Raw genomic sequence first — 24166 nt, 5'->3', positions numbered from 1 at the left:
AAGCAGCTCCTGCGTTGTCTTGGCTGTGTGCTTAGGTTCGTTGTCCTGTTGGATGGTGAACCTTCGCCCCAGTCTGAGGTCTTGAGCCATTCCGTAAAAATGGAGCTCTATAGGAGTAAACCCTGTCTCCAGCTGTTTACGTGTAGGTATGTACGGCAGGAACAAATCGGAAAGACATGAGAAAGCCCATGTAATGCTTTGTAGGTTAGCAGTAAAACCTTGAAATCAGCCCTAACCTTAACAGGAAGCCAGTGTAGGGAGGCTAGCACTGGAGTAATATGATCAATTTTTTTGGTTCTAGTCAGGATTCTAGCAGCCGTATTTAGCACTAACTGAAGTTTATTTAGTGCTTTATCCGGGTAGCCGGAAAGTAGAGCATTGCAGTAGTCTAACCTAGATGTGACAAAAGCATGGATACATTTTTCTGCATCATTTTTGGACGTTTTCATCAAGGATCTCTCTGTTCTTTGCTCCGTTCATCTTTGCCTCGATCTCGACTTAAACAACCCCACAGCATGATGCTGCCACCACCATGCTTCATCGTAGGGAAGGTGCCAGGTTTCCTCCAAACGTGACTCTTGCCATTCAGGACGAAATAGTTTAATCTTGGTTTCATCAGACCAGAGAATCATGTTTCTCATGGTCTGATAATCTTTAGGTACCTTTTGGCAAACTCCAAGCGGGCTGTCATGTGCCTTTTACAGAGGAGTGGTTTCTGTCTGGCCACTCTACCATAAAGGCCTGATTGGTGGAGTGCTGCAGTGATGGTTGTCCTTCTGGAAGGTTCTCCCATCTCCACAGGGAGCTCTAGAGCTCTGTCAGAATGACCATTAGGTTCTTGGTCACCTCCCTGACAAAGGCCCTTCTTCCCCGATTGCTCAGTTTGGCCGGGCGGCCAGGTCCAGGAAGAGTCTTGGTGGTTCCGAAATTCTTCCATTTAAGAATGATGGAGGCCACTGTGTTTTTGGGGACCTTCAATGCTGCAGCCATGTTTTGGTACCCTTCCCCAGATCTGTGCCTCGACACAATCCTGTCTCGGAGCTCTACGGACAATTCCTTCGACCTCATGGCTTGGTTTTTGCTCTGACATTCACTGTCAACTGCGAGACCTTATATAGACAGGTGTATGGCTTTCCAAATCATGTCCAATCAATTGAATTTACCACAGGTGGACTCCAATCAAGTTGTAGAAACATCTCAAGGATGATCAATGGAAACAAGATGCACCTGAGCTCAATTTCAAGTCTCATAGCGAAGGGTCTGAATACTTACCTAAATGCCATGTTTCAGTTTTTTATTGTTAATGCATTTGCAGCATCGTTCATTGTCATTATGGGGTATTGTGATGTCGTCATGGGGGTATTGTGATGTCATTATGGGGTATTGTGATGTCATTATGGGGTATTGTGATGTCATTATGGGGGTATTGTGATGTCATTATGGGGTATTGTGATGCCATTATGGGGTATTGTGATGTCATTATGGGGGTATTGTGATGTCATTATGGGGTATTGTGATGCCATTATGGGGTATTGTGATGTCATTATGGGGTATTGTGATGTCATTATGGGGGTATTGTGATGTCATTATGGGGTATTGTGATGCCATTATGGGGTATTGTGATGTCATTATGGGGTTATTGTGAGTAGATTGCTGAGGATTTTGTTTTTCATACGTTTTAGAATAAGGCTGTGACGTATCAAAATGTGGGAAAAGTCAATGGGTCTGAATACTTTCTGAAGGCACTGTATGTGATTACCGAATCTGTTTGTCTGAGTGAGTGATGGTTATAGATGTTTTTGGTCACGCTTTATAAATCAAATGTATTTATAAAGCCCTTCTTACATCAGCAGATGTCACAAAGTGTTGTACAGAAACCCAGCCTGAAACCCCAAACAGCAAGCAATGCAGAGGTAGAAGCACGGGGGGGGAATGATATCACCAGACCACAAACTTACTACCACAAGTAGTAAGTGACTCAGCCCCCGTAATCGGGTTAGAGGCAGAGAATCCCAGTGGAGAGAGGGGAACCGGCCAGGCAGAGACAGCAAGGGCAGTTCGTCATGCCAGTGCCTTACCATTCACCTTCACACCCCTGGGCCATAGGAGTCTTCAGTACAGACTTAAAGGTCACGACCGAGTCTACGTCTCTCACATGGATAAGCAGACCATTCCATAAAAATGGAGCTCTATAGGAGAAAGCCCTGCCTCCAGCTGTTTGCTTAGAAATTCTAGGGACAATTAGGAGGCCTGCGTCTTGTGACCGTACGTGTAGGTATGTACGGCAGGACCAAATCAGAGAGATAGGTAGGAGCAAGCCCATATAATGCTTTGTAGGTTAGCAGTAACACCTTGAAATCAGTCCTTGCCTTGACAGAAAGCCAGTGTAGAAAGGCTAGCACTGGAGCAATAGGATGGAATTTTGGGGTTCTAGTCAAGATTCTAGCAGCCGTGTTGAGAACTAGCTGATGTTTATGTAGTTCTTTATCCGGGTAGCCAGAGACTAGAGCGTTGCAGTAGTCTGATCTAGAAGTAGCCAGACAGTAGAGCATTGCAGTAGTCTAATATAGAAGTAGCCAGACAGTAGAGCCTTGCAGTAGTCTAATATAGAAGTAGCCAGACAGTAGAGCATTGCAGTAGTCTAATATAGAAGTAGCCAGACAGTAGAGCGTTGCAGTAGTCTAATATAGAAGTAGCCAGACAGTAGAGTGTTGCAGTAGTCTAATCTAGAGGTAGCCAGACAGTAGAGCATTGAAGTAGTCTAATATAGAAGTAGCCAGACAGTAGAGTGTTGCTGTAGTCTAATCTAGAAGTAGCCAGACAGTAGAGTGTTGCAGTAGTCTAATATAGAAGTAGCCAGACAGTAGAGTGTTGCAGTAGTCTAATATAGAAGTAGCCAGACAGTAGAGCGTTGCAGTAGTCTAAAATAGAAGTATCCAGACAGTAGAGTGTTGCAGTAGTCTAATATAGAAGTAGCCAGACAGTAGAGCATTGCAGTCGTCTAATATAGAAGTAGCCAGACAGTAGAGCGTTGCAGTAGTCTAATATAGAAGTAGCCAGACAGTAGAGCGTTGCAGTGGTCTAATATAGAAGTAGCCAGACAGTAGAGCATAGCAGTCGTCTAATATAGAAGTAGCCAGACAGTAGAGCATAGCAGTAGTCTAATATAGAAGTAGCCAGACAGTAGAGCGTTGCAGTGGTCTAATATAGAAGTAGCCAGACAGTAGAGCATAGCAGTCGTCTAATATAGAAGTAGCCAGACAGTAGAGCGTTGCAGTAGTCTAATATAGAAGTAGCCACACAGTAGAGCATTGCAGTAGTCTAATATAGAAGTAGCCAGACAGTAGATCATTGCAGTAGTCTAATATAGAAGTAGCCAGACAGTAGAGCGTTGCAGTAGTCTAATATAGAAGTAGCCAGACAGTAGAGCGTTGCAGTAGTCTAATATAGAAGTAGCCAGACAGTAGAGTGTTGCAGTAGTCTAATATAGAAGTAGCCAGACAGTAGAGGGTTGCAGTAGTCTAATATAGAAGTAGCCAGACAGTAGAGTGTTGCAGTAGTCTAATATAGAAGTAGCCAGACAGTAGAGTGTTGCAGTAGTCTAATATAGAAGTAGCCAGACAGTAGAGTGTTGCAGTAGTCTGATCTAGAAGTAGCCAGACAGTAGAGCTTTGCAGTAGTATAATATAGAAGTAGCCAGACTGTAGAGTGCTGCGGTAGTCTAATATAGAAGTAGCCAGACTGTAGAGTGTTGCAGTAATGTAATATAGAAGTAGCCAGACTGTAGAGCGTTGCAGTAGTCTGATCTAGAAGTAGCCAGACAGTAGAGGGTTGCAGTGGTCTAATATAGAAGTAGCCAGACAGTAGAGCGTTGCGGTAGTCTAATATAGAAGTAGCCAGACTGTAGAGCGTTGCAGTAGTCTAATATAGAAGTAGCCAGACAGTAGAGCATTGCAGTAGTCTAATATAGAAGTAGCCAGACAGTAGAGCGTTGCGGTAGTCTAATCTAGAAGTAGCCAGACAGTAGAGCGTTGCGGTAGTCTAATATAGAAGTAGCCAGACAGTAGAGCGTTGCGGTAGTCTAATCTAGAAGTAGCCAGACAGTAGAGCGTTGCAGTAGTCTAAAATAGAAGTAGCCAGACAGTAGAGTGTTGCGGTAGTCTAATATAGAAGTAGCCAGACAGTAGAGCGTTGCGGTAGTCTTATCTAGAATTAGCCAGACAGTAGAGGGTTGCAGTAGTCTAATATAGAAGTAGCCAGACAGTAGAGCGTTGCAGTAGTCTAAAATAGAAGTAGTCAGACAGTAGAGTGTTGCAGTAGTCTAATATAGAAGTAGCCAGACAGTAGAGCGTTGCGGTAGTCTAATATAGAAGTAGCCAGACAGTAGAGGGTTGCAGTAGTCTAATATAGAAGTAGCCAGACAGTAGAGCGTTGCAGTAGTCTAATATAGAAGTAGCCAGACAGTAGAGCGTTGCAGTAGTCTAATATAGAAGTAGCCAGACAGTAGAGCGTTGCAGTAGTCTAATATAGAAGTAGCCAGACAGTAGAGCGTTGCAGTAGTCTAATATAGAAGTAGCCAGACAGTAGAGCGTTGCAGTAGTCTAATATAGAAGTAGCCAGACAGTAGAGCGTTGCAGTAGTCTAATATAGAAGTAGCCAGACAGTAGAGCGTTGCAGTAGTCTAAAATAGAAATAGCCAGACAGTAGAGCGTTGCAGTAGTCTAATATAGAAGTAGCCAGACAGTAGAGCGTTGCAGTAGTCTAATATAGAAGTAGCAAGACAGTAGAGCGTTGCAGTAGTCTAAAATAGAAGTATCCAGACAGTAGAGCGTTGCAGTAGTCTAATATAGAAGTAGCCAGACAGTAGAGCGTTGCAGTAGTCTAAAATATAAGTATCCAGACAGTAGAGCGTTGCAGTAGTCTAATATAGAAGTAGCCAGACAGTAGAGCGTTGCAGTAGTCTAATATAGAAGTAGCCAGACAGTAGAGCGTTGCAGTAGTCTAATATAGAAGTAGCCAGACGGTAGAGCGTTGCAGTAGTCTAAAATAGAAGTATCCAGACAGTAGAGCGTTGCAGTAGTCTAATATAGAAGTAGCCAGACAGTAGAGCATAGCAGTAGTCTAATATAGAAGTAGCCAGACAGTAGAGCGTTGCAGTAGTCTAATATAGAAGTAGCCAGACAGTAGAGCGTTGCAGTAGTCTAATATAGAAGTAGCCAGACAGTAGAGCGTTGCAGTAGTCTAAAATAGAAGTAGCCAGACAGTAGAGCGTTGCAGTAGTCTAATATAGAAGTAGCCAGACAGTAGAGCGTTGCGGTAGTCTAATATAGAAGTAGCCAGACAGTAGAGCGTTGCAGTAGTCTAATATAGAAGTAGCCAGACAGTAGAGCCTTGTGGTAGTCTAATATAGAAGTAGCCAGACAGTAGAGCGTTGCAGTAGTCTAATATAGAAGTAGCTAGACAGTAGAGCGTTGCAGTAGTCTAATATAGAAGTAGCCAGACAGTAGAGCGTTGCAGTAGTCTAAAATAGAAGTATCCAGACAGTAGAGCGTTGCAGTAGTCTAATATAGAAGTAGCCAGACAGTAGAGCGTTGCAGTAGTCTAATATAGAAGTAGCCAGACAGTAGAGCATTGCAGTAGTCTAATATAGAAGTAGCCAGACAGTAGAGCATTAGTAGTCTAATCTAGAAGTAGCCAGACAGTAGAGCGTTGCAGTAGTCTAATATAGAAGTAGCCAGACTGTAGAGCGTTGCAGTAGTCTAATGTAGAAGTAGCCAGACAGTAGAGCATAGCAGTAGTCTAATATAGAAGTAGCCAGACAGTAGAGCGTTGCAGTAGTCTAATATAGAAGTAGCCAGACAGTAGAGCGTTGCAGTAGTCTAATATAGAAGTAGCCAGACAGTAGAGCGTTGCAGTAGTCTAATATAGAAGTAGCCAGACAGTAGAGCGTTGCAGTAGTCTAAAATAGAAGTATCCAGACAGTAGAGCGTTGCAGTAGTCTAATATAGAAGTAGCCAGACAGTAGAGCGTTGCAGTAGTCTAATATAGAAGTAGCCAGACAGTAGAGCGTTGCAGTAGTCTAATATAGAAGTAGCCAGACAGTAGAGCATTGCAGTAGTCTAATATAGAAGTAGCCAGACAGTAGAGCATTGCAGTAGTCTAATATAGAAGTAGCCAGACAGTAGAGCGTTACAGTAGTCTAATCTAGAAGTAGCCAGACAGTAGAGCGTTGCAGTAGTCTAATATAGAAGTAGCCAGACTGTAGAGCGTTGCAGTAGTCTAATGTAGAAGTAGCCAGACAGTAGAGCATAGCAGTAGTCTAATATAGAAGTAGCCAGACAGTAGAGCGTTGCAGTAGTCTAATATAGAAGTAGCCAGACAGTAGAGCGTTGCAGTAGTCTAATATAGAAGTAGCCAGACAGTAGAGCGTTGCAGTAGTCTAATATAGAAGTAGCCAGACAGTAGAGCGTTGCAGTAGTCTAAAATAGAAGTATCCAGACAGTAGAGCATTGCAGTAGTCTAATATAGAAGTAGCCAGACAGTAGAGCGTTGCAGTAGTCTAATATAGAAGTAGCCACACAGTAGAGCGTTGCAGTAGTCTAATATAGAAGTAGCCAGACAGTAGAGCGTTGCAGTAGTCTAATATAGAAGTAGCCAGACAGTAGAGCGTTGCAGTAGTCTGATATAGAAGTAGCCAGAGAGTAGAGCGTTGCAGTAGTCTAATATAGAAGTAGCCAGACAGTAGAGCGTTGCAGTAGTCTAATATAGAAGTAGCCAGACTGTAGAGCGTTGCAGTAGTCTAATGTAGAAGTAGCCAGACAGTAGAGCATAGCAGTAGTCTAATATAGAAGTAGCCAGACAGTAGAGCGTTGCAGTAGTCTAATATAGAAGTAGCCAGACAGTAGAGCGTTGCAGTAGTCTAATATAGAAGTAGCCAGACAGTAGAGCGTTGCAGTAGTCTAATATAGAAGTAGCCAGACAGTAGAGCGTTGCAGTAGTCTAAAATAGAAGTATCCAGACAGTAGAGCATTGCAGTAGTCTAATATAGAAGTAGCCAGACAGTAGAGCGTTGCAGTAGTCTAATATAGAAGTAGCCACACAGTAGAGCGTTGCAGTAGTCTAATATAGAAGTAGCCAGACAGTAGAGCGTTGCAGTAGTCTAATATAGAAGTAGCCAGACAGTAGAGCGTTGCAGTAGTCTGATATAGAAGTAGCCAGAGAGTAGAGCGTTGCAGTAGTCTAATATAGAAGTAGCCAGACAGTAGAGCGTTGCAGTAGTCTAAAATAGAAGTAGCCAGACAGTAGAGTGTTGCAGTAGTCTAATATAGAAGTAGCCAGACAGTAGAGCGTTGCAGTAGTCTAATATAGAAGTAGCCAGACAGTGGAGCGTTACAGTAGTCTAATGTAGAAGTAGCCAGACAGTAGAGCATAGCAGTAGTCTAATATAGAAGTAGCCAGACAGTAGAGCGTTGCGGTAGTCTAATATAGAAGTAGCCAGACAGTTGAGCATTGCAGTAGTCTAATATAGAAGTAGCCAGACAGTAGAGCGTTGCAGTAGTCTAATATAGAAGTAGCCAGACAGTAGAGCCTTGCGTTAGTCTAATATAGAAGTAGCCAGACAGTAGAGCGTTGCAGTAGTCTAATATAGAAGTAGCCAGACAGTAGAGTGTTGCAGTAGTCTAAAATAGAAGTATCCAGACAGTAGAGCGTTGCAGTAGTCTAATATAGAAGTAGCCAGACAGTAGAGCGTTGCAGTAGTCTAATATAGAAGTAGCCAGACAGTAGAGCCTTGTGGTAGTCTAATATAGAAGTAGCCAGACAGTAGAGCGTTGCAGTAGTCTAATATAGAAGTGACAAAAACACGTTCGTTTTTCTGCATCCCATTTTTTGGGACAAAAAAGTTTCCGATTTGTTATGTTATGATGCTTCTCTTGAAATATTCTTCACAGGTTGTATAGCATTATAAAGGCTTCATAAGCACTACATAAAGGATTCACAAATGATCTATAAGCGTCTCATACTGTATAAATGGTGTATAAACATACATAGTGTGTTATGTCACAATTGGCAATTCACTGGGAATAGTTATGTCACCCTTTATACACTGGGGTGCTTATAAAGCCTGTATGTACTTTTTATAAAGCCTTTATAAGTTGTACTTTGTTTAAAGTGGGAACCAGTTGTTTACCCTCCTATAGTACTTATTGTCAATAAACCATGTTGGACTGGTCACTGGTACAGGACAGTTAACCATGTTGGACCACTAGTACAGGACAGTTAACCATGTTGGACTGGTCACTAGTACAGGACAGTTAACCATGTTGGACCACTAGTACAGGACAGTTAACCATGTTGGACTGGTCACTAGTACAGGACAGTTAACCATGTTGGACTGGTTACTAGTACAGGACAGTTAACCATGTTGGACTGGTCACTAGTACAGGACAGTTAACCATGTTGGACCACTAGTACAGGACAGTTAACCATGTTGGACTGGTCACTAGTACAGGACAGTTAACCATGTTGGACTGGTCACTAGTACAGGACAGTTAACCATGTTGGACCACTAGTACAGGACAGTTAACCATGTTGGACTGGTCACTGGTACAGGACAGTTAACCATGGTGGACTGGTCACTAGTACAGGACAGTTAACCATGTTGGACCACTAGTACAGGACAGTTAACCATGTTGGACTGGTCACTAGTACAGGACAGTTAACCATGTTGGACCACTAGTACAGGACAGTTAACCATGTTGGACCACTAGTACAGGACAGTTAACCATGTTTGACTGGTCACTAGTACAGGACAGTTAACCATGTTGGACTGGTCACTAGTACAGGACAGTTAACCATGTTGGACTGGTCACTAGTACAGGACAGTTAACCATGTTGGACTGGTCACTAGTACAGGACAGTTAACCATGTTGGACTGGTCACTAGTACAGGACAGTTAACCATGTTGGACTGGTCACTAGTACAGGACAGTTAACCATGTTGGACCACTAGTACAGGACAGTTAACCATGTTGGACCACTAGTACAGGACAGTTAACCATGTTGGACTGGTCACTAGTACAGGACAGTTAACCATGTTGGACTGGTCACTAGTACAGGACAGTTAACCATGTTGGACTGGTCACTAGTACAGGACAGTTAACCATGTTGGACTGGTCACTAGTACAGGACAGTTAACCATGTTGGACTGGTCACTAGTACAGGACAGTTAACCATGTTGGACTGGTCACTAGTACAGGACAGTTAACCATGTTGGACTGGTCACTAGTACAGGACAGTTAACCATGTTGGACTGGTCACTAGTACAGGACAGTTAACCATGTTGGACCACTAGTACAGGACAGTTAACCATGTTGGACTGGTCACTAGTACAGGACAGTTAACCATGTTGGACTGGTCACTAGTACAGGACAGTTAACCATGTTGGACTGGTCACTAGTACAGGACAGTTAACCATGTTGGACTGGTCACTAGTACAGGACAGTTAACCATGTTGGACTGGTCACTAGTACAGGACAGTTAACCATGTTGGACTGGTCACTGGTACAGGACAGTTAACCATGTTGGACTGGTTACTAGTACAGGACAGTTAACCATGTTGGACTGGTCACTGGTACAGGACAGTTAACCATGTTGGACTGGTTACTAGTACAGGACAGTTAACCATGTTGGACTGGTCACTAGTACAGGACAGTTAACCATGTTGGACTGGTCACTAGTACAGGACAGTTAACCATGTTGGACTGGTCACTAGTACAGGACAGTTAACCATGTTGGACTGGTCACTAGTACAGGACAGTTAACCATGTTGGACTGGTCACTAGTACAGGACAGTTAACCATGTTGGACCACTAGTACAGGACAGTTAACCATGTTGGACCACTAGTACAGGACAGTTAACCATGTTGGACTGGTCACTAGTACAGGACAGTTAACCATGTTGGACTGGTCACTAGTACAGGACAGTTAACCATGTTGGACTGGTCACTAGTACAGGACAGTTAACCATGTTGGACTGGTCACTAGTACAGGACAGTTAACCATGTTGGACTGGTCACTAGTACAGGACAGTTAACCATGTTGGACTGGTCACTAGTACAGGACAGTTAACCATGTTGGACTGGTCACTAGTACAGGACAGTTAACCATGTTGGACCACTAGTACAGGACAGTTAACCATGTTGGACTGGTCACTAGTACAGGACAGTTAACCATGTTGGACTGGTCACTAGTACAGGACAGTTAACCATGTTGGACTGGTCACTAGTACAGGACAGTTAACCATGTTGGACTGGTCACTAGTACAGGACAGTTAACCATGTTGGACTGGTCACTAGTACAGGACAGTTAACCATGTTGGACTGGTCACTGGTACAGGACAGTTAACCATGTTGGACTGGTTACTAGTACAGGACAGTTAACCATGTTGGACTGGTCACTGGTACAGGACAGTTAACCATGTTGGACTGGTTACTAGTACAGGACAGTTAACCATGTTGGACTGGTCACTAGTACAGGACAGTTAACCATGTTGGACTGGTCACTAGTACAGGACAGTTAACCATGTTGGACTGGTCACTGGTACAGGACAGTTAACCATGTTGGACTGGTTACTAGTACAGGACAGTTAACCATGTTGGACTGGTCACTAGTACAGGAAAGTTAACCATGTTGGACTGGTCACTAGTACAGGACAGTTAACCATGTTGGACTGGTCACTAGTACAGGACAGTTAACCATGTTGGACTGGTCACTGGTACAGGACAGTTAACCATGTTAGACTGGTCACTAGTACAGGACAGTTAACCATGTTGGACCACTAGTACAGGACAGTTAACCATGTTGGACTGGTCACTAGTACAGGACAGTTAACCATGTTGGACCACTAGTACAGAACAGTTAACCATGTTGGACTGGTCACTAGTACAGGACAGTTAACCATGTTGGACTGGTCACTAGTACAGGACAGTTAACCATGTTGGACTGGTCACTAGTACAGGACAGTTAACCATGTTGGACTGGTCACTAGTACAGGACAGTTAACCATGTTGGACTGGTCACTAGTACAGGACAGTGGTTGGCATCAGTGCATGTAAATGCATGTGTGTTTCTGTGTGTTTCAGGTACCAGGACATGAGGAGACAGATCGGCTTTGAGATCAGAGACATGTGGTATAATCTAGGTATGTATCATCTATTTCATGTTCTTCATATGTATTCAACTAACGTATGTGACCGACCGGCTCCATCCGGTGTTTTTTAAAAGTAGAGACTCAGAGCTAGAAAATGGTATATCGTAACACTACTGTTGAGGAACAATTGGAAAGTAATTCTGCTTTGGAAGATGATAAACTTGTAACCCCACTTTTGAGAAAATGGCCCTTGAATGTTTTGGTACCACTACTGGAGAGCTCTTCTTTCACATGTGAGGCCATGTGCTAAACAGAGTGAGTACCGGCAGTCTAGTAAACAACCAAATATTTCAAGACTAATGGCTGGTTTATACTACGTATATATATCAACATGTCTGTAGAGAGTTGTGGCAGTCGACATTGTGAACATTAACCTTGTCTTTATCGTTATGAAAAAGTATAAACACAAAAACGATGACATCAGCAGCCCGGTGGTCCAGAATAGCATAACAGGTGTATTTTAATACCAATAACCCATCTGTTTAAAACTTTACTTATTAAATGTCAATCTAACAAACCAAGGCAACTAAAAACAACTTTCTAAACCATTTCCTGTTTGGTATCTAGCGCGCTATCTAGCTAGCTAACGTTAAGTTAGCTGGCTATCTAATATTACGTTAGCTGGCTAGCCAGTTGAAACAATGACCGTATCATATAGCTTTTTTACCATGGATAAAAGTAGAGCCTCAGAGCTACAAAATAGTATATCATGCTGAATGGGTGTAGACAAAGAGGAAAAAATGGGAAAGTAATTTTCCTTTGAAAGTTGATGAACTTGTAAACTCACTTTTTGAGAAAATGGCCTTTGAATGTTTTGGTATCGTGTGAAGAGCTCCTCTTTGTTTACACCCATTCAGCATCGTTCACACCCTCTTAAGCTTTAGCCCCACCCATCTCGTTTCGATCTCGGAGAGCACACTCAACGGGTGTTGTACACACGTCATGTAACGTTAGCTAACAAGCTGGTCGGATCATGGGTTACCAGGTTGTTAGTGATAACAGGAAGGACTAAGGATAGAGAATAGAGGGTCGGATCATGGGTTACCAGGTTGTTAGTGAAAACAGGAAGGACTAAGGATAGAGAATAGAGGGTCGGATCATGGGTTACCAGGTTGTTAGTGAAAACAGGAAGGACTAAGGATAGAGAATAGAGGGTCGGATCATGGGTTACCAGGTTGTTAGTGAAAACAGGAAGGACTAAGGATAGAGAATACAGGGTCGGATCATGTGTTACCAGGTTGTTAGTGGAAACAGGAAGGACTAAGGATAGAGAATAGAGGGTAGGATCATGGGTTACCAGGTTGTTAGTGAAAACAGGAAGGACTAAGGATAGAGAATAGATGGTCGGATCCTGGGTTAATTGGCCTCATGTTGTTGTTGTGGAAGCAGAACTACAGCAGAGACATCACAAAGGAGTCAGATAATGACAAGGTGTTAGTTTGAATAGACCTGTTATGTTCCTTCAAATAGGGAATCAGTCTCTGCTTTTCTATTTCTCTCATGCTCTCTTTTTCTTAATTACAACTCTTACGGTGATGTCGTATTGGTTCCCACACCAGTGTTTTCGTAATTCAAGTAATTCTGGTTTTGGACCTGAGGCTTTTCTCAGGAAAATCACCTCTCATCTTCTGAATGTCAATCAAAATGCTAATGAACACTGAAAATAAACTGGAGGGATGGCAGATACATGTTTATGTCCCTGGGGGCCCCTCTAGTAGTTTCCTCCTGTGGTCTACACCAAGACAATTTAACATACTGTACCATCTCACCAGATACATGTTTATGTCCCTGGGGGCCCCTCTAGTAGTTTCCTCCTGTGGTTTACACCAAGACAATTTAACATACTGTACCATCTCACCAGATACATGTTTATGTCCCTGGGGGCCCCTCTAGTAGTTTCCTCCTGTGGTTTACACCAAGACAATTTAACATACTGTACCATCTCACCAGATACATGTTTATGTCCCTGGGGGGGCCCCTCTAGTAGTTTCCTCCTGAGGTTTACACCAACATACTGTACCATCTCACCAGATACATGTTTATGCCCCTGGGGGCCCCTCTAGTAGTTTCATCCTGTGGTTTACACCAAGACAATTTAACATACTGTACCATCTCACCAGATACATGTTTATGTCCCTGGGGGGCCCCTCTAGTAGTTTCCTCCTGTGGTTTACACCAACATACTGTACCATCTCACCAGATACATGTTTATGCCCCTGGGGGCCCCTCTAGTAGTTTCCTCCTGTGGTTTACACCAACATACTGTACCATCTCACCAGATACATGTTTATGTCCCTGGGGGGCCCCCTCTAGTAGTTTCCTCCTGTGGTTTACACCAAGACAATTTAACATACTGTACCATCTCACCAGATACATGTTTATGTCCCTGGGGGCCCCTCTAGTAGTTTCCTCCTGTGGTTTACACCAACATACTGTACCATCTCACCAGATACATGTTTATGCCCCTGGGGGGCCCCTCTAGTAGTTTCCTCCTGTGGTTTACACCAACATACTGTACCATCTCACCAGATACATGTTTATGCCCCTGGGGGGCCCCTCTAGTAGTTTCCTCCTGTGGTTTACACCAACATACTGTACCATCTCACCAGATACATGTTTATGCCCCTGGGGGCCCTCTAGTAGTTTCCTCCTGTGGTTTACACCAACATACTGTACCATCTCACCAGATACATGTTTATGCCCCTGGGGGCCCCTCTAGTAGTTTCCTCCTGTGGTTTACACCAACATACTGTACCATCTCACCAGATACATGTTTATGTCCCTGGGGGCCCCTCTAGTAGTTTCCTCCTGTGGTCTACACCAAGACAATTTAACATACTGTACCATCTCACCAGATACATGTTTATGTCCCTGGGGGGCCCCTCTAGTAGTTTCCTCCTGTGGTTTACACCAAGACAATTTAACATACTGTACCATCTCACCAGATACATGTTTATGTCCCTGGGGGGCCCCTCTAGTAGTTTCCTCCTGTGGTTTACACCAACATACTGTACCATCTCACCAGATACATGTTTATGTCCCTGGGGGGCCCCTCTAGTAGTTTCCTCCTGTGGTTTACACCAACATACTGTACCATCTCACCAGATACATGTTTATGTCCCTGGGGGGCCCTCTAGTAGTTTCCTCCTGTGGTTTACACCAACATACTGTACCATCTCACCAGATACATGTTTATGCCCCTGGGGGGCCCTCTAGTAGTTTCCTCCTGTGGTTTACACCAACATACTGTACCATCTCACCAGATACATGTTTATGTCCCTGGGGGGCCCCTCTAGTAGTTTCATCCTGTGGTTTACACCAACATACTGTACCATCTCACCAGATACATGTTTATGCCCCTTGGGGGCCCCTCTAGTAGTTTCCTCCTGTGGTTTACACCAAGACAATTTAACATACTGTACCATCTCACCAGATACATGTTTATGTCCCTGGGGGGGCCCCTCTAGTAGTTTCCTCCTGTGGTTTACACCAACATACTGTACCATCTCACCAGATACATGTTTATGCCCCTGGGGGCCCCTCTAGTAGTTTCCTCCTGTGGTTTACACCAACATACTGTACCATCTCACCAGATACATGTTTATGCCCCTGGGGGCCCCTCTAGTAGTTTCATCCTGTGGTTTACACCAAGACAATTTAACATACTGTACCATCTCACCAGATACATGTTTATGTCCCTGGGGGGCCCCTCTAGTAGTTTCCTCCTGTGGTTTACACCAACATACTGTACCATCTCACCAGATACATGTTTATGCCCCTGGGGGCCCCTCTAGTAGTTTCCTCCTGTGGTTTACACCAACATACTGTACCATCTCACCAGATTCATGTTTATGTCCCTGGGGGGCCCCCTCTAGTAGTTTCCTCCTGTGGTTTACACCAAGACAATTTAACATACTGTACCATCTCACCAGATACATGTTTATGTCCCTGGGGGCCCCTCTAGTAGTTTCCTCCTGTGGTTTACACCAACATACTGTACCGTCTCACCAGATACATGTTTATGTCCCTGGGGGCCCCTCTAGTAGTTTCCTCCTGTGGTTTACACCAAGACAATTTAACATACTGTACCATCTCACCAGATACATGTTTATGCCCCTGGGGGCCCCTCTAGTAGTTTCCTCCTGTGGTTTACACCAAGACAATTTAACATACTGTACCATCTCACCAGATACATGTTTATGCCCCTGGGGGGCCCCTCTAGTAGTTTCCTCCTGTGGTTTACACCAACATACTGTACCATCTCACCAGATACATGTTTATGCCCCTGGGGGCCCTCTAGTAGTTTCCTCCTGTGGTTTACACCAACATACTGTACCATCTCACCAGATACATGTTTATGCCCCTGGGGGCCCCTCTAGTAGTTTCCTCCTGTGGTTTACACCAACATACTGTACCATCTCACCAGATACATGTTTATGTCCCTGGGGGCCCCTCTAGTAGTTTCCTCCTGTGGTTTACACCAACATACTGTACCATCTCACCAGATACATGTTTATGCCCCTGGGGGCCCCTCTAGTAGTTTCCTCCTGTGGTCTACACCAAGACAATTTAACATACTGTACCATCTCACCAGATACATGTTTATGCCCCTGGGGGCCCCTCTAGTAGTTTCCTCCTGTGGTTTACACCAAGACAATTTAACATACTGTACCATCTCACCAGATACATGTTTATGTCCCTGGGGGGCCCCTCTAGTAGTTTCCTCCTGTGGTCTACACCAACATACTGTACCATCTCACCAGATACATGTTTATGCCCCTGGGGGGCCCCTCTAGTAGTTTCCTCCTGTGGTTTACACCAACATACTGTACCATCTCACCAGATACATGTTTATGCCCCTGGGGGGGCCCCCTCTAGTAGTTTCCTCCTGTGGTTTACACCAAGACAATTTAACATACTGTACCATCTCACCAGGAATCGTTTATTTATTCGTTTAGTTGATTTATTTAACTATTTCCTCATTCATGTATTTCTGTGTTATCTATGTATCTCACCAGGAACTGATCGTCATTTAGTTTAATGTCTTTAATTATTGAATCATCCGTGTATCAATGTGTCCCCTGGTCTTACGAAGATCAATCTGTTATCAATATGAGTTATATTCATGTTATTATTTATTCATCCACATAGTGTTATATTACGCACAGGTTCCACACAGGATCAATAAGCATATTTCTCCCCAATAATTAATCAATAAGCACATTACTCACCAATAATTAATCAATAAGCACATTACTCACCAATAATTAATCAATAAGCACATTACTCACCAATAATTAATCAATAAGCACATTACTCACCAATAATTAATCAATAAGCACATTACTCACCAATAATTAATCAATAAGCATATTTCTCCCCAATAATTAATCAATAAGCACATTACTCACCAATAATTAATCAATAAGCACATTACTCACCAATAATTAATCAATAAGCACATTACTCACCAATAATTAATAAGCATATTACGCACCAATAATTAATCAATAAGCATATTACGCACCAATAATTAATCAATAAGCACATTACTCACCAATAATTAATCAATAAGCATATTACGCACCAATAATTAATCAATAAGCATCTTACTCGCCAATAATTAATCAATAAGCACATTACTCACCAATAATTAATCAATAAGCATATTACGCACCAATAATTAATCAATAAGCATCTTACTCGCCAATAATTAATCAATAAGCATCTTACTCGCCAATAATTAATCAATAAGCATATTTCTCCCCAATAATTAATCAATAAGCACATTACTCACCAATAATTAATCAATAAGCACATTACTCACCAATAATTAATCAATAAGCACATTACTCACCAATAATTAATCAATAAGCACATTACTCACCAATAATTAATCAATAAGCATATTTCTCCCCAATAATTAATCAATAAGCACATTACTCACCAATAATTAATCAATAAGCACATTACTCACCAATAATTAATCAATAAGCACATTACTCACCAATAATTAATCAATAAGCACATTACTCACCAATAATTAATCAATAAGCATATTACGCACCAATAATTAATCAATAAGCATCTTACTCGCCAATAATTAATCAAAAGCATATTACTCGCCAATAATTAATCAATAAGCACATTACTCACCAATAATTAATCAATAAGCACATTACTCACCAATAATTAATCAAAAGCATATTACTCACCAATAATTAATCAATAAGCATATTACTCACCAATAATTAATCAATAAGCACATTACTCACCAATAATTAATCAATAAGCACATTACTCACCAATAATTAATCAATAAGCATATTACTCACCAATAATTAATCAATAAGCACATTACTCACCAATAATTAATCAATAAGCACATTACTCACCAATAATTAATCAATAAGCATATTACTCACCAATAATTAATCAATAAGCACATTACTCACCAATAATTAATCAATAAGCACATTACTCACCAATAATTAATCAATAAGCATATTACTCACCAATAATTAATCAATAAGCACATTACTCACCAATAATTAATCAATAAGCACATTACTCACCAATAATTAATCAAAAGCATATTACTCACCAATAATTAATCAATAAGCACATTACTCACCAATAATTAATCAGTAAGCATATTACGCACCAATAATTAATCAATAAGCATCTTACTCGCCAATAATTAATCAAAAGCATATTACTCGCCAATAATTAATCAATAAGCACATTACTCACCAATAATTAATCAATAAGCACATTACTCACCAATAATTAATCAATAAGCATATTACTCACCAATAATTAATCAATAAGCACATTACTCACCAATAATTAATCAATAAGCACATTACTCACCAATAATTAATCAATAAGCACATTACTCACCAATAATTAATCAATAAGCATCTTACTCACCAATAATTAATCAATAAGCACATTACTCACCAATAATTAATCAATAAGCACATTACTCACCAATAATTAATCAATAAGCACATTACTCACCAATAATTAATCAATAAGCACATTACGCACCAATAATTAATCAATAAGCACATTACTCACCAATAATTAATCAATAAGCACATTACTCACCAATAATTAATCAATAAGCACATTACTCACCAATAATTAATCAATAAGCATCTTACTCACCAATAATTAATCAATAAGCACATTACTCACCAATAATTAATCAATAAGCATATTACTCACCAATAATTAATCAATAAGCACATTACTCACCAATAATTAATCAATAAGCACATTACTCACCAATAATTAATCAATAAGCACATTACTCACCAATAATTAATCAATAAGCACATTACTCACCAATAATTAATCAATAAGCATATTACTCACCAATAATTAATCAATAAGCACATTACTCACCAATAATTAATCAATAAGCACATTACTCACCAATAATTAATCAATAAGCACATTACTCACCAATAATTAATCAATAAGCATATTACTCACCAATAATTAATCAATAAGCACATTACTCACCAATAATTAATCAATAAGCACATTACTCACCAATAATTAATCAATAAGCACATTACTCACCAATAATTAATCAATAAGCACATTACTCACCAATAATTAATCAATAAGCACATTACTCACCAATAATTAATCAATAAGCACATTACTCACCAATAATTAATCAATAAGCACATTACTCACCAATAATTAATCAATAAGCACATTACTCACCAATAATTAATCAATAAGCACATTACGCACCAATAATTAATCAATAAGCATATTACGCACTAATAATGAATCAATAAGCACATTAATAGTTATTAGTCCTTTGATTTTTGTATCTCTTCAGTCATCTATCATAATAATAAAATAACAGACTCTTTTTATCCCGTAGTGCGTTCCGTATATTTTGGTAACGGGGGGGGGGGGGGGAACCCAGCAGGAAGTGAACCCCGCGGTCCTGGCGTTGTAAGTGCCTCCGTGCTCAACCAGCTTGAGTTACAGAGGACCACACTTTATCTATGGCCTGGTCCCCTTTAAATGTACTGTCATCCATTGACCGTTTGTTCATTATTCCCTCATCCATGTATTCATCCACAGGTTATATATCATGATATAATATATGTCATTTGGCAGACTCTTTTCATCCACAGGTTATATATCATTATATAATATATGGCATTTAGCAGACTCTTTTATCCAAAGTGCATAATTATTTTGTTAAATGTAAAGGTGGTCCTGGGAATTCAACCCATTATCATGGCCTTGTAAGCCTCGTGCTCTACCATTTGTGGTTAACTTTATTTAACTCGGCACGTCAGTTAAGAACAAATTATTATTTTCAATGACGGCCTAGGAACAGTTGGATTAACTGCCTGTTCAGGGGCAGAACGACAGATTTGTACCTTGTCAGCTCGGGGATTCGATCCAGCATCCTTTTGGTTACTGGCCCAACGCTCTAACCCTTTGCCGCCTCTGCAGGGGCTCAGATATTTGATGAATTTTTATCTCTCCCCAGGTCCACACAAGATCAAGTTCATCCCAGAGATGGTGGGTCCCATCCTAGAGATGACTCTGGTCCCAGAGATAGAGCTGAGGAAAGCTACCATCCCCATCTTCTTCGACATGATGCAGTGTGAATTCCACTTCACATGCAGCTTCCAACGGGTCTGTACCAGTCAGTCAGTCTGTCCATCAATCAGCCGGTCAATCAGCCAGTCAGTCATTCGGTCAATCAGCCTGTCAATCAATCGTCAGTCAATCAGCCGGTCAATCAGTCAGTCAGTATATTAATCAATCAATCAATCAGTCAGTCAGTCAGTATATTAATCAATCAGTCAGTCAGTATATTAATCAATCAGTCAATCAGTCAGTCAGTCAGTATATTAATCAATCAGTCAGTCAGTATATTAATCAATCATTCACTCTTTGCCTTACTGATATCCCATTGGTCACATGTGGACCAATCAAACCCCCCCTCTTTTCCTTACTGATATCTCATTGGTCACATGTGGTGTTCCACCAATCAAAAGTCTAAGTCTCTTGTCTGCTACAGAATAGTATATCCAGAGGTTAGACTTCAGAAACATGTGTTTGTCCATGTATCTCGTAGGTGACTGTTTGTTTCGTTGGTATTACGTTCCCAGTCTAACCCAGTCTCCTGCAGAATTCTCTGTACTGAATCTGATGTCACTTCCTTTACCATCCATGCCATGTTGAAGTCGGCCTGGCCTGTGGCTGTCTCCCAGATCCTCCCAGTCAGTCTCCCAGATCCTCCCAGTCAGTCTCCCAGATCCTCTCAGTCAGTCTCCCAGATCCTCCCAGTCTGTCTCCCAGATCCTCCCAGTCAGTCTCCCAGATCCTCCCAGTCAGTCTCCCAGATCCTCCCTGTCAGTCTCCCAGATCCTCCCAGTCAGTCTCCCAGATCCTCCCAGTCAGTCTCCCAGATCCTCCCAGTCAGTCTCCCAGATCCTCCCAGTCAGTCTCCCAGATCCTCCCAGTCTGTCTCCCAGATCCTCCCAGTCAGTCTCCCAGATCCTCCCAGTCAGTCTCCCAGATCCTCCCTGTCAGTCTCCCAGATCCTCCCAGTCAGTCTCCCAGATCCTCCCAGTCAGTCTCCCAGATCCTCCCAGTCAGTCTCCCAGATCCTCCCAGTCTGTCTCCCAGATCCTCCCAGTCAGTCTCCCAGATCCTCCCAGTCAGTCTCCCAGATCCTCCCAGTCTATCTCCCAGATCCTCCCAGTCTGTCTCCCAGATCCTCCCAGTCAGTCTCCCAGATCCTCCCAGTCAGTCTCCCAGATCCTCCCAGTCTGTCTCCCAGATCCTCCCAGTCAGTCTCCCAGATCCTCCCAGTCAGTCTCCCAGATCCTCCCAGTCAGTCTCCCAGATCCTCCCAGTCAGTCTCCCAGATCCTCCCAGTCAGTCTCCCAGATCCTCCCAGTCAGTCTCCCAGATCCTCCCAGTCAGTCTCCCAGATCCTCCCAGTCAGTCTCCCAGATCCTCCCAGTCAGTCTCCCAGATCCTCCCAGTCAGTCTCCCAGATCCTCCCAGTCAGTCTCCCAGATCCTCCCAGTCAGTCTCCCAGATTCTCCCAGTCAGTCTCCCAGATCCTCCCAGTCAGTCTCCCAGATCCTCCCAGTCAGTCTCCCAGATCCTCCCAGTCTGTCTCCCAGATCCTCCCAGTCTGTATCCCAGATCCTCCCAGTCAGTCTCCCAGATCCTCCCAGTCTGTCTCCCAGATCCTCCCAGTCTGTCTCCCAGATCCTCCCAGTCAGTCTCCCAGATCCTCCCAGTCAGTCTCCCAGATCCTCCCTGTCAGTCTCCCAGATCCTCCCTGTCAGTCTCCCAGAATAGGGTAGTAGTGCACTACTTTAGACCAGGGTCTATAGGGGAGTAGTGCACTACTTTAGACCAGGGTCTATAGGGTAGTAGTGCACTACTTTAGACCAGGGTCTATAGGGTAGTAGTGCACTACTTTAGACCAGGGTCTATAGGGTAGTAGTGCACTACTTTAGACCAGGCCTATAGGGTAGTAGTGCACTACTTTAGACCAGGACCTATAGGGTAGTAGTGCACTACTTTAGACCAGGGTCTATAGGGTAGTAGTGCACTACTTTAGACCAGGGTCTATAGGGTAGTAGTGCACTACTTTAGACCAGGCCCTATAGGGTAGTAGTGCACTACTTTAGACCAGGGTCTATAGGGTAGTAGTGCACTACTTTAGACCAGGGTCTATAGGGTAGTAGTGCACTACTTTAGACCAGGGTCTATAGGGTAGTAGTGCACTACTTTAGACCAGGGTCTATAGGGTAGTAGGGCACTACTTTAGACCAGGGCCTATAGGGTAGTAGTGCACTACTTTAGACCAGGGTCTATAGGGTAGTAGTGCACTACTTTAGACCAGGGTCTATAGGGTAGTAGTGCACTACTTTAGACCAGGGTCTATAGGGTAGTAGTGCACTACTTTAGACCAGGACCTATAGGGTAGTAGTGCACTACTTTAGACCAGGGTCTATAGGGTAGTAGTGCACTACTTTAGACCAGGGTCTATAGGGTAGTAGTGCACTACTTTAGACCAGGGTCTATAGGGTAGTAGGGCACTACTTTAGACCAGGGCCTATAGGGTAGTAGTGCACTACTTTAGACCAGGGTCTATAGGGTAGTAGTGCACTACTTTAGACCAGGGTCTATAGGGTAGTAGTGCACTACTTTAGACCAGGACCTATAGGGTAGTAGTGCACTACTTTAGACCAGGGTCTATAGGGTAGTAGTGCACTACTTTAGACCAGGGTCTATAGGGTAGTAGTGCACTACTTTAGACCAGGGTCTATAGGGTAGTAGTGCACTACTTTAGACCAGGGTCTATAGGGTAGTAGTGCACTACTTTAGACCAGGACCTATAGGGTAGTAGTGCACTACTTTAGACCAGGGTCTATAGGGTAGTAGTGCACTACTTTAGACCAGGGCCTATAGGGTAGTAGTGCACTACTTTAGACCAGGACCTATAGGGTAGTAGTGCACTACTTTAGACCAGGGTTTATAGGGTAGTAGTGCACTACTTTAGACCAGGGTCTATAGGGTAGTAGTGCACTACTTTAGACCAGGGTCTATAGGGTAGTAGTGCACTACTTTAGACCAGGGTCTATAGGGTAGTAGTGCACTACTTTAGACCAGGGTCTATAGGGTAGTAGTGCACTACTTTAGACCAGGCCCTATAGGGTAGTAGTGCACTACTTTAGACCAGGGTCTATAGGGTAGTAGTGCACTACTTTTGACCAGGACCTATAGGGTAGTAGTGCTCTACTTTTGACCAGGGCCTATAGGGTAGTAGTGCACTACTTTAGACCAGGGTCTATAGGGTAGTAGTGCACTACTTTAGACCAGGGTCTATAGGGTAGTAGTGCACTACTTTAGACCAGGCCCTATAGGGTAGTAGTGCACTACTTTAGACCAGGGTCTATAGGGTAGTAGTGCACTACTTTTGACCAGGACCTATAGGGTAGTAGTGCACTACTTTTGACCAGGGCCTATAGGGTAGTAGTGCACTACTTTAGACCAGGGTCTATAGGGTAGTAGTGCACTACTTTAGACCAGGGTCTATAGGGTAGTAGTGCACTACTTTAGACCAGGGTCTATAGGGTAGTAGTGCACTACTTTAGACCAGGACCTATAGGGTAGTAGTGCACTACTTTAGACGAAGGTTTATAGGGTAGTAGTGCACTACTTTAGACCATTATTTATAGGGTAGTAGTGCACTACTTTAGACCAGGCCCTATAGGGTAGTAGGGCACTACTTTAGACCAGGGCCTATAGGGTAATAGTGCACTACTTTAGACCAGGGTCTATAGGGTAGTAGTGCACTACTTTAGACCAGGGTCTATAGGGTAGTAGGGCACTACTTTAGACCAGGGTCTATAGGGTAGTAGTGCACTACTTCTGACCAGGACCTGTAGTGCACTATATAGGGAATAGGGAGCCATTTGAGACATATACAAATAGCTTTCTAGTCTGCAGTGTAAAACTTAGCAGAGAGAGAGTTGCCTCTCTTCCTCCAGAGCGATCCGTCTCTCTTCCTCCAGAGCGATCCTTCTCTCTTCCTCCAGAGCGATCCGTCTCTCTTCCTCCAGAGCGATCCGTCTCTCTTCCTCCAGAGCGATCCGTCTCTCTTCCTCCAGAGCGATCCGTCTCTCTTCCTCCAGAGCGATCCTTTTCTCTTCCTCCAGAGCGAGTCGTCTCTCTTCCTCCAGAGCGATCCGTCTCTCTTCCTCCAGAGCGATCCGTCTCTCTTCCTCCAGAGCGATCCGTCTCTCTTCCTCCAGAGCGAGCCGTCTCTCTTCCTCCATAGCGAGCCGTCTCTCTTCCTCCATAGCGAGCCGTCTCTCTTCCTCCAGAGCGATCCGGCTCTCTTCCTCCAGAGCGAGCCGTCTCTCTTCCTCCAGTGCCA

At 42.9% G+C, this 24166-nt stretch overlaps 1 protein-coding gene across 5 annotated transcripts in view; it reads left to right on the top strand.

The window, feature by feature from the left end:
- LOC110514830 (dedicator of cytokinesis protein 1) overlaps positions 1–24166 on the top strand; it is a 611880-nt gene that overhangs the window by 436451 nt on the left and 151263 nt on the right. For all 5 annotated transcript variants that reach the window (XM_090217799.1, XM_090217795.1, XM_090217797.1 and 2 more), the window contains exons 32-33: positions 11141–11199; positions 19742–19890. In XM_090217799.1, the coding sequence (XP_090073925.1) occupies positions 11141–11199; positions 19742–19890 (208 nt within the window). The remainder of the gene's footprint in view (positions 1–11140; positions 11200–19741; positions 19891–24166) is intronic.

This window comes from Oncorhynchus mykiss, chromosome 23 (assembly GCF_057628025.1).
Source record: "Oncorhynchus mykiss isolate SJ-2025 chromosome 23, ASM5762802v1, whole genome shotgun sequence".
In the NCBI taxonomy this organism is placed as follows: domain Eukaryota; kingdom Metazoa; phylum Chordata; class Actinopteri; order Salmoniformes; family Salmonidae; genus Oncorhynchus; species Oncorhynchus mykiss.
Note: the sequence above shows the minus strand (reverse complement) of the source record. Positions and strands in the feature narration are given on the sequence as shown.